The 12,054-nt window shown below is 46.1% G+C and overlaps 1 protein-coding gene across 1 annotated transcript in view; it reads right to left on the bottom strand.

The window, feature by feature from the left end:
* The window catches only part of NUP93 (nucleoporin 93), a 451,198-nt gene that overhangs the window by 42,224 nt on the left and 396,920 nt on the right, over positions 1 to 12,054 (bottom strand). The window contains exon 17 of the mRNA XM_085639933.1: positions 2,128 to 2,244. Coding sequence (XP_085496059.1) covers positions 2,128 to 2,244 — 117 coding nt within the window. The remainder of the gene's footprint in view (positions 1 to 2,127; positions 2,245 to 12,054) is intronic.

Here is a 12,054-nt window from a genome sequence, read left to right on the forward strand (position 1 = left end):
TGATTCTGGGCAAATCATGTAATCTCCCTGTGTACAAAAAATGAATGTGTCCGTCTGTAATGCAACTCCTGCTCATGTAAAGCGCTCCGATACCTTCGTGTCAAGTTCGCGCTATTTAAAACTGCACCAGAAAAAATAGATGAATTAACAATAACAAGATACATCAGTGGTAAACTTTTTACTCGTGGCATACGTACCTGCTCCCTGCTGACGAGAGGCAATTACCTCGAAACACGTGTCCAGGGATGGCATTTTAAACTTTTTACTCGTGGCATAGGTGTACCCGCCGCTGTCACTGCATTCTCCAGAATCCTATGGGGCTATTTGCTAGTATGACGAGCGGTGTGCGACCCACTTCGCATTTTGTATTTAAAGCTCCCTGAGCTATGGGTTGACGAGCCCGGATCCCGCACCCGCGCGCCGTGAGAGGTACTATACCTGATAATTTTTGGCAGTCTACAGCACCCCGCATACGTACCTGCTCCCTGCTGACGAGAGGCAATTACCTCGAAACACGTGTCCAGGGATGGCATTTTAAACTTTTTACTCGTGGCATAGGTGTACCCGCCGCTGTCACTGCATTCTCCAGAATCCTATGGGGCTATTTGCTAGTATGACGAGCGGTGTGCGACCCACTTCGCATTTTGTATTTAAAGCTCCCTGAGCTATGGGTTGACGAGCCCGGATCCCGCACCCGCGCGCCGTGAGAGGTACTATACCTGATAATTTTTGGCAGTCTACAGCACCCCGCATACGTACCTGCTCCCTGCTGACGAGAGGCAATTACCTCGAAACACGTGTCCAGGGATGGCATTTTAAACTTTTTACTCGTGGCATAGGTGTACCCGCCGCTGTCACTGCATTCTCCAGAATCCTATGGGGCTATTTGCTAGTATGACGAGCGGTGTGCGACCCACTTCGCATTTTGTATTTAAAGCTCCCTGAGCTATGGGTTGACGAGCCCGGATCCCGCACCCGCGCGCCGTGAGAGGTACTATACCTGATAATTTTTGGCAGTCTACAGCACCCCGCATACGTACCTGCTCCCTGCTGACGAGAGGCAATTACCTCGAAACACGTGTCCAGGGATGGCATTTTAAACTTTTTACTCGTGGCATAGGTGTACCCGCCGCTGTCACTGCATTCTCCAGAATCCTATGGGGCTATTTGCTAGTATGACGAGCGGTGTGCGACCCACTTCGCATTTTGTATTTAAAGCTCCCTGAGCTATGGGTTGACGAGCCCGGATCCCGCACCCGCGCGCCGTGAGAGGTACTATACCTGATAATTTTTGGCAGTCTACAGCACCCCGCATACGTACCTGCTCCCTGCTGACGAGAGGCAATTACCTCGAAACACGTGTCCAGGGATGGCATTTTAAACTTTTTACTCGTGGCATAGGTGTACCCGCCGCTGTCACTGCATTCTCCAGAATCCTATGGGGCTATTTGCTAGTATGACGAGCGGTGTGCGACCCACTTCGCATTTTGTATTTAAAGCTCCCTGAGCTATGGGTTGACGAGCCCGGATCCCGCACCCGCGCGCCGTGAGAGGTACTATACCTGATAATTTTTGGCAGTCTACAGCACCCCGCATACGTACCTGCTCCCTGCTGACGAGAGGCAATTACCTCGAAACACGTGTCCAGGGATGGCATTTTAAACTTTTTACTCGTGGCATAGGTGTACCCGCCGCTGTCACTGCATTCTCCAGAATCCTATGGGGCTATTTGCTAGTATGACGAGCGGTGTGCGACCCACTTCGCATTTAAGATACATCAGTGGTGTATGTTTTGGGGGTGGGGCAAACTTGTTTTAAAGTGCTAAAAATGAAAGACTGCCCTAATTCTAGATGAGCCTCAAAAGAGACGACAACAAAGGAGTATGTCATATAATTGATGGCTTTCTGTAAAATTAATTAAATTATGATTAGAACCCGATAGTTTGAGGCAACCACTAGAACCAAAGAAAAAAGATAGGAATCTTTAAAAAAACACACGTGCACAAAGAAATGCTGTAGAGCATAAAGCTTTTACTAGAATCCCACTCATTTGGCAAAGAAAGCTGTTACCATGCATCATTAAAAAAAAAAACACAAGATTAACTGTGGCTATTAAAGAAAGATTACCTTTGCTAGATCATAAAGTTTTGTTGCTTCCTCAAACAATCCTTTATTTTCTGCAACCGAAGCTACTTTGCTGATAATCGGCTTGGTGTCTCTGGCAAATTTATCTATAACTCCAGGCTGAAAAAATAACCAATTTTTAGGGTCAATAAGATACTGTCACATCAAGGTAAAACATCTAAAGTAGAAACTTTCATAAAGGGGGTAACTGCCAAACAAGTGCGTCCTTCCTTTGATATTGAAAGTGCCTGATTCCACCAGCGCCTCTAGATATGCATGTCAATAGAAGGTATCAAAGGTATTTTTTCAGGGCTTGAATAAAGCCAAAACGAAGTCCCATAAACCAAACATTACACAAAATATCAGCAGGGGAGGCTTAAAATTATGAAGGCCGTGATGCATCTTCTCTTCATAAATAAGTGTTCAGGATCACAACCATATTGTTAACCATGTTGAAACGTTTGACTGAAATCATGAACAGTAAAGAGGTTATTTATCCAACAGTCTAAATAGCGGCTAGATGTATGAAGCATAAGCTAATCTGTAACTAGTTGCAAACTGATTACCGACGCAATAATGGTGCTTTCGCATGTACTTAAAGCATTCATTTTACTGAACACAACCGTTTTGTTATCAATGTTAAAACATTTGCTATAAACCATGAACAGTAAAGAGATTATTAATCCAACAGTCTAAATAAGGCTAGATGTTTGAAGCGTTAGCGAATCAGTAACCAGTTGTGTAGGAAAATAGGATTTGCTTTTATGGTTACCCCCACTTTTTGCTGGTGTCATTATCTTTTTTGACTAGTCTGTCCGGGATCCTGCTAATCAGGACCCCAGCCACTGTGCTTCTTCCCTAAATTCGACATAAGTACTTTGGTGCTTCCACATCTTCCTCGACTCTCATGGCTTTGTAACTGTGGTCAGACATTTTGATACATATAGTGGCCATGTGTCACTACGCAATGGCTAACTACATAATGGCTGTGCCGAACCTGGGCATGTTTGGTATCAAATATGTTGGAATCATACCCCAACACTATTACTGGTATTGGAGGTATGATTCCATGCACTGCAGGGCTCCCCCAGTAAGCCCACAGTACTACCGGTAACAGCCTCCCAGGGTCTGCAGCAAGCTAGTGCTGCTGCGGACTCCAGACACGATTCAGCCCTCCTGCTGCTGAGATGAGCTTGAGGAGGGGGAAGGTAGAACAATAGGTTTCCTGTCACAGGGAGGTGTGACCATGTCCCAGACGGGACTTTGTGTATTGGGCTGGGGTGGGGGCGCTTGCCAGCACCACCAGACTGCTTTGAAGGGCACATTTGGTGCCCTCCTTGCATACTCTAGTTAGAACCAGTTCTGGGAGGCCTTGACTCCCGCTCTGGGGCAAAACTGGTGAAAGGACATGAGAGTATCTTCCCCTCTATCCAGCCAATCCTCTAGGACAGACCCCCGAGTTGTCCTAACCCCTTTAAGGTATAAAAGAGCTTACCTGTGGGTGGGTCCTCAGATTCGTCATGGGAAAAGACTAGAGTCTGAAATCACGTCACTCTTCGACCGTCTGGACACTTGGACTTCGCTGGACTTTACCTGGAACCGAGACTGCATCAAGGAAGACTCCTGCTGCTCCTGGTCTCTCTGTTCTGCAAGTCTTCTTTGTCGTCTATGGTTCTTGCAGGATCTTCAACAGACCTGTGGGCATCAAGGACACCCGAAGTAATCTCCCTTGAATTGAAGGAGTCACTCCCCTGCATCTGCAGGCACCGCAACAAAGCTGATCGATCTGCTGCTCCTGATGTTCCAAGGACTTCGAAAGGGTCAGCAACATAGGTGGTGGGTCTGCAACTCCCTCGAAGCCGGACCCGTCCTCTCAGCAGGTTTGAGGCAAGTATCCCTCGTCGGAACCGCTGGGACCGATCCCCTGTGGACCACGTCGACTTATGTTTGCCAAGGCTTGTTGGCTCTGCCGTTCAGAGATCTTCGGGCTACAGGGAGCTCCAGCATCAATTCCTGCCCAGATCTTCGTCGAGGTTCAATTGCGACTCCTGTGCCTTTGGCCTGTGGGTCCTCTTGAGGGTCTTCTCTTGTTTCAGTGGGCTCCCTTGCTTGCTCAGGGCGTGCTCTGACTTTCCTGCACTTGGTGAGTCCCTTGGACCTTGCTGGTCCCAACGTTGCTCCTTCGTTTTCCACATCTGTTGCTTTTGCCAAGGCTTGTTGGTGTTCCCGCCGGACACGACTCCCTGGTTCTCGACTTCCGACGCTGGACAGCTCGTGAACGCCTCCTGGTCTTCCTCAGCATCACCTGGTCCTCACAGCTACAGCGACAAGGTCACCGTCATCACTCCTGTGGATTTTGCACATACAAATCACCACCAACTTTGATCACGTGCTAACCAGGGTCAACATACATAAAAAGGCCCACAATGCATCAAGGTGTTCCACAATGCCAGCGCTGTACGTGATTGCGAGGAGGATGCAGATTCCCAATGCCCTTCTGAGAAGGATGAGGAGCCGGAACGGATATTCAGAGTGAGCGTTACACTTTTTCAACAGAGGAGGAAATATCTGATAAATACAGGCCGAGTAGTGTTGTTATTTTAGCTCAAACTGCAAAAATAAGGCCTCAGCTTTAAGAAACACTGTCAGAAGCAATGCAATACACACCCATGTGCAGGTACTATTCTCCCTCCATCTGTTAGCCTCTGGGAGTTACCAAAGAGTCACTGCTGCTGCAGATGGGGTATCACAAAGTGCCCTTTCTAAGTTTTTAAAGGCTTTCCCGGAAGAGATTGTACATTGCTGATTCTACTAATTCCAAGCTGTCTCCGAACAGACAACAATATGCAAGGGCAGTCTGCGCAGTGTACTTGATCCTTAGACAAAATGTATGATGGTATAATAATGTGCCTACACAGATATGCATTTGTAAGCACAACACTTTCTGAGGACACTATCACATGCAAGCAGGCAAGCAAAATGTGCTCAAATTCATGGTCTAAAAAGATGTCAACTTTAAACGTGAATATGTAAAAAATGGGAGCATTGGTGCACGGACCCTATTAACCACACAACATGACTCATACATGCTCAGGCATATTGGCATTTACTCGCGTCTTCTCAGAGGAGAGCTTGAAGATGGCAATCTACTTGGTAAATAAGGCCTATGAATATGACAAATGTCCTAAATGTCTAAAGTGTAGCTATAGTAACAACATTTTCCAAATGTTTTGTAGGTGACAGTACATATGCATTGAGATCATGGATGGAATGCAGCACACAAACAAACCCGATCTGTCATTGAGAGGACATTTAGATGAATGAAAAGTAGATTTCAATGACTCCATAAAAGTGGGAGTGCCCTACAATATTCTCCAGAAACAATTTGCAAGATCACTTGTGCAATAGTTCATAATGTAGCAATGCGGAAAGGATTGCCAGAAATGATGTCCGATACATAATCTGATGATGATGAACCCCAAAGCCCACCAGTACATGCAACACAGGATGGTACAAAGGCAGCAGAAGGAAGAGTCAGACGTATGGTCATTACAAACCATTACTTTTAAGGCATGTAAATGATGATGTTTGTTACATTTTGCACAAAGCTAAACACAAGAAGTGCTGTGTTAAACGATATAACCTTTATTTTTCAGGTTGTAAAGGTAGCCGTAACATCCTTTTCACTCTTCAGAATTGTCAAATGAAAGAAAAACATCAGTACACGTTAATGAAATAGCAAAATATGACAAAACAATATGTAGTGCAAATGTAATACTTATTACTGTTTGCATCTACTAAGAACTGAACTTTCGACAAAATGTTGCACGGGTGTAGTGGAACCTTTAGTATCAAAAACACTACCTCGTGGTCTACTGCGACGCACACTCAATGCCTTATTTACAGGGACACTGCTAATACTGGATAGCTCCTCACTTTCAGCAGGCCCAACTGCACAAACTTGTGCAATTTGAGTAAAACGTTTCAACTGCAGTGGTTACTTGCACAAGGCCCATGCCACATTGCCACTATAGTGTCCCATTTCACCCTGCAACCTACAGTATGGCATGAGAGTGTTGAAGTAGCCTGTGCAAAGAAATGTATTGATCGACTCAAAATATCCATAAGTGAGAGTAAATGATGTTGAGTACGTCTGTGCGTTGCATTGTCCTGTTGCATCTGGCCACATCAATTGTTCTTAGCCTCTGTCAGAGTCTACTTTTGCCTCAAGAGACTTGTGGGATTCTTCAATGGTTGACGCTACATATTGGAAGACACTTGTGATGCTCCGTTCTAGTGGCAATATGTTTTAGTTCATTATTCTCATTTGCTTGTGTTGTAGGTGCTGTAGCTTCAACACAGAGGCTTCATGACCTCCAAACAACTGTGTGGTATCACCCATACCTTGTGTGGACCCTGATTTATGATTAGGTTACCTGACAATACTGCGATGTCAGACATGGATTACTCCTGTGCAGTTGTCTACATCTCACTGCAGGTTCCCTATATATCCCATAATACACTATTAGGGTAAGCCTAACACTTCTAATGGTGTTTTTAATGTATTATATCATAGGTAAACATTTCCGAGCCTAACAAGTTTACAATGCTGCCTCACACTTTGCTGCAAACATTTTATTGTAACACTATAAGTGTATGTATGACTTGCCATTTGAATTAGCAACAACCTCTGAAGTGTCAATAATGCTGAGGTCAGACACAGTTTCTGGCTCCAGGGTGGACTCAAGGGGGGTTGGTGATGGCTGAGTTGGAGGTCCTCGTCTTGTTGCATGGGCCTCATTTCTGCAGGTTGACAACTTCTCTTTGGTCGTGGCTAGGAGATCGTACCACCTTTTACAGATTTCTTCTATTGTTCTCTGTGTGACCACCCTCAGAGTTAATGCGCTCCTGGATGTTGGGCCATATTTTTTGATTCTGTAACTCCGGCACAGAGAGGGATGTTTTGCCAAACCAGGCATCATGATGGGATACACACTCTTAAGTCAGTATCTCTAACTCGTTCTCTGAGAATTTTAATGTTCTATTTCTCCCTCCAAAGGCCTTCATCTCGGCTGGGTCATTTTACTGCTTTCCAAGGGGGTATGGCTGAGATTGATGCTGATCCGAATTGGATTAAATTGGCTATCACTAGTCTCAATGTTCTCCAGTGTTCTTATAGCCTGCTGCTACACTACTTCATGTTTGTGAGGTCATCACTCAATGCCAGTTAAAGATTCGGTATTTGCGACTTGATTTGCTATTTACCGAATAGCTAATAATTGCGATTCCTTAAATTGCGAAAGCGACTTGTACCGAATTGGTAATGGCCAGTCGAACACATTTGTACATACCAATAACCGATTAGTAAATTGCGAATTGGTAAGAATCACAATTTATGAATCAGTAATTAGCTTCATACATCTAGCAATAAATCATTAGGGCTACAAAGTAACATGACTAAAGTAGCACCTGCTCCAAATACTGATACTGACGTACCATTCTAGTCTTTCAGGACTCCACAGGAAAAATCATTTTTGCATGCTTAATTACCTGCTCCTCAGGATCCTTCTCTTTGAGCAATTTGGAGCAATAGTGGGAAAAAACGTTTTCAAAACTCATACTTTCATTATACCGAATATGATGCACTTTGGTCAAAGGTTGTTAGAGAAGCCCTGAAAACAAGGTGTTTGTGGATTTAACATGGGAATTCCCATTAGCAACTTTAACTTTAGCCATGAAAACAAATTTTAACTTACCTTCGGTAATTATCTTTCTGGAGGCTACTAGATATACCAATACAAAGAAAAACAACCTCTTAACTGGCCTATCTAGTTTTTACAGTGGTAATCACTCTGACTGGACATTTCCCCTTGTCACAGAGTATCACTGCACACATTACTTCTTTTTTCTTTTGTTTATTTATCAAAAGGAATATGCTACTTACCAGTATGCATCTGTTCTTGGCATGTAGAGCTGCAGAGTTGTACACTTTGCATAGATCGCCATCTGGTGTTGGGCCCGGATGTTTGCAGTTTGTTTTTGTTCTTTGGACAGTCTTTGGAAGTCACGAGTTCGGTGACTCCTCCTTCGGTCCGTACTGCGCATGGGCTTCGGCTCCATCCTCAGATTGGTTTTCGCCAGCAGGGAAATGATGGAGCGTAGTAATAACAGTGAGAAACCCATGTGTGTAGTATCTAAATAAGATAGACTGGAACGGATACAGGTAGCCGGGGAGGCGGGTGGGCGTGTACAACTCTGCAGCTCTACATGCCAAGAACAGATGCATACTGGTAAGTAGCATTTTCCGTTCGAGGCATATGAGCTGCAGATTGTACACTTTGCATAGATTATATAGCAGTACCCAACCTTAGCGGCGACCACCGGTATCCGTTGCAGCGGTTTGAAATAGTGTCTTTAGTACAGCCTGGCCCACACTAGCTTGTTGCTTGGAGTGCACGTCTACACAGTAATGTTTTGTGAAGGTGTGCGGTGTTGACCATGTTGCTGCTTTGCAGATGTCATCTAAGGGTATGTTCCCTAGAAAAGCCATAGAAGCCCCTAACTTTCTTGTAGAGTGGGCTTTAGGTGGAACAGATAATGTTCTTTTGGCCTTTTGATAGCAAATTTGTATGCACTTTACAATCCACCTAGCTATCCCTGATTTAGAGATGGGGTTGCCTTTATGCGGTGGAGAGAAGGAGACGAACAATTGTTTAGTCTTCCTGAAAGGTTGCGTTCTTTGTATGTAGTACAGTAAAGCCCTCTTAACATCAAGTGTATGTAGAGCCCTTTCCGCAACAGATTGAGGTTGCGAGAAAAAAACAGGTAATTCCACCGATTGATTGAGATGGAAGGGGGAAATGACCTTGGGCAGAAATTTTGGATTCGTACGAAGTATCACTTTGCTGTGATGTATTTGTAAGAAGGGTTCCTGTATAGTGAACGCTTGTATTTCACTAACCCTTCTAAGGGAAGTGATAGCTACTAGAAAAGCTGTTTTCCAGGTGAGGAACTGTAGCTCACATTTATGCAGTGGTTCGAAGGGCGGACCCATTAGCCTTGTAAGAACTACATTTAGATTCCATACAGGAGAAGGTGGTGCCCTGGGTGGAATGATGCGTTTAAGGCCTTCCATAAAGGCTTTGATAGTGGGCACCCTGAACAGTGATAAATGCTGTCTGTTTTGCAGGTAAGCAGCAATCGCTGCTAGGTGTAGGCGTATGGAAGAATATGCCAGGTTACACCTTTGGAGATGGAGCAGATAGCATATAATGTGTTGTATGGATGCATCTAAAGGGTTGATTGTATTGTTACGGCAGTAAACAACAAATCTCTTCCACTTTGCGGCATAGCATGCTCAAGTGGTAGGACGTCTGGCTTCCTTGATAATATTCATGCAGTCAGGGGGAAGGTGAAGGTACCCAAATTCTAAGATTTCAGGAGCTAGATCGCAAGGTTGAGCTGCGCTGGGTCCGGGTGTCTGATTTCTCCATGGTTCTGAGTTAGGAGGCATGGGGACAGGTGCAGTTTTTGATGTGGTACCACTGATAGTTGTAGTAGTGTGGTGTACCACGGCTGTCTGGCCCATGTTGGGGCTACCAGAATGAGCGTGAGGGAGTGCTGTTGCAGTTTCCTGACCACCAATGGAATTAGTGGGAGAGGTGGAAAGGCGTATGCAAATCTGCCTGACCAGTTCATCCATATCGCATTGCCTTTGGACAATGGGTGTGGGTATCTCGCGGCGAAGCTTGGGCATTTTTTGTTTTCGTGGGTGGCGAAGAGGTCTATCTGAGGATGCCCCCATTTGTGGAAGAATGGGCGAAGAACTTGTGGATGCAGTTCCCATTCGTGTATTTGTTGCGTTTGTCTGCTGAGCAGATCTGCCCTGGTGTTTTGTATGCCTGGGACGTGCTGTGCCAGGAGAAAGATGTTTTGTGGAATTGCCCATCTCCATATGCTCTGGGCTAAGCGGGAGAGCTGGGGAGAGTGTGTCCCCCCCTGTTTTTGAATAGAATACATTGCAGTCATATTGTCTGTGCGAATGAGGACTGCTTTGGCTGAAATCTGTTTTGGAAAGGATTTTAGGGCTAGAAAGATCGCCAAGAGCTTCAGATGGTTGATGTGGAGCGATTTTTGCTGTGGCGTCCATAGACCTTGCATTGTGAGGTGTAGGAGGTGCGCTCCCCAGCCGGAGAGCGATGCGTCCGCTGTGAGAATCACCTGAGGAACCGGGTCCAGGAACGGCCGCCCTTTGGAAAGGTTTGTGGTGTTCCACCACTGCAGAGAGTGATGGGTGCGGCCGTCCACCAACACCAGATCCGTCAGCTGTCCCTGGCCTGGTTCCACTGTCGTGCTAGGCACTATTGGAGTGGACGCATGTGGAGTCTTGCATGGGGCACTATGAAAATGCAAGATGCCATCATCCCTATTAGCTTCATGAACACTCTTGCTGGGAGCGAGTGGTGAGCAATGAATGTTTGGCGCAAGGCTTGTATGCTTGCGATCCTGGCTGAATTGGGATAGGCTATACCTTTGGAGGTGTCTATAGTGGCCCCGAGATATTGCTTTGTGTGAGATGGTATGAGGTGGGACTTTTGGTAGTTCACCGTGAAGCCTAGCTGGTGGAGCAGTTGGATGGTGCTGTTTGTATGTTGCACACATTGGTCGGAGGACGCGGCTTTTATCAGCCAGTCGTCTAAGTAAGGGAAGACGTGAATATGTTGACGTCTGAGGTGTGCTGCTACTACAGCTAGGGATTTGGTAAACACCCATGGTGCGGTGGTGACCCCGAAGGGGAGAACCGTGAATTGGTAATGCTGACCGTCCACCACAAACCTGAGGTACTTCCTGTGAGAAGGGTGTATTGGAATATGAAAGTATGCGTCTTTCAGATCCAAGGTAGAGAGAAAGTCTCCCTGACAGAGGAGTGGGAGGACTTGTTGTAGGGTGACCATGTGGAAATGGTCTGAATGGATGTATGCATTTAGAGGCCGGAGGTCCAAGATGGGCCGCAGGGTCCCGTCTTTTTTCGGTATCAGAAAATACAGAGAGTAGACCCCTAAATTTTGTTGATTGATGGGGACCTGCTCTATAGCGTGTTTTTGGAGGAGGGAGATCACCTCCTGTTTGAGCAGTGTGGAATGTTCCTGTGACATTTGACGGTGCCTTGGTGGGATATTGGGTGGGGTAGATGTTAGCTCGAGACAGTACCCTGACCGAATAATTTGGGTCACCCATTTGTCCGATGTTATGGACTCCCAGGCGTGGATAAAGTGTCGCAGTCTGCCCCCGACCGGAGTGGGATGGTCTGGGGGGAGCGAGGGGAAGTCATTGTGCGGGCGGGGTGGCAGAACGGGTGGTGTTGGTTTTGCCCCTGCCCTTATTGTTGTTGCCCCTGTATCCACCCCTTTGGTAGCCCTTTGAGAAGGTATTTTGAGGAGGGGACTTGTAGGAGGTAGAGGCGCTATCGGTGGAGTAGCCTCTGCCTGAGCTACGAAAGGACGAACGGCGAAAGGAGCATCTAGGGGTCTGGGATTGTAATGCCCCCATGGACTTTGCCGTGTCCGTGTCCTTTTTCATTTTTTCTAATGCTTCGTCCACCTTTGGCCCAAAGAGGTGTTGTTGGTCAAAGGAGTGATTTAGTATGGATGCCTGGACTTCTGGCTTGAACCCTGAGATCCTGAGCCAGGCATGACGACGAAGCAGGACACTAGTATTTATGGCTCTAGAAGCAGTGTCCGCTGCATCGAGGGCACATTTAATGGAGGTGTTAGTAATGAGCTTTCCCTCCTTTATTAGGTCATGAGCTTTACGTTTGTGTTTCTCCGGGAGGTGCTGCATAAGAGCCTCAAGCTCATCGTAGTGTGCTCTGTCATAACGCGCAAGCAGCGCCTGTGTATTCGCAATGCGCCAGATGTTTGCGGCTTGCGA

Source organism: Triturus cristatus, chromosome 12, assembly GCF_964204655.1.
Source record: "Triturus cristatus chromosome 12, aTriCri1.1, whole genome shotgun sequence".
NCBI classification, from domain to species: Eukaryota; Metazoa; Chordata; class Amphibia; order Caudata; family Salamandridae; genus Triturus; species Triturus cristatus.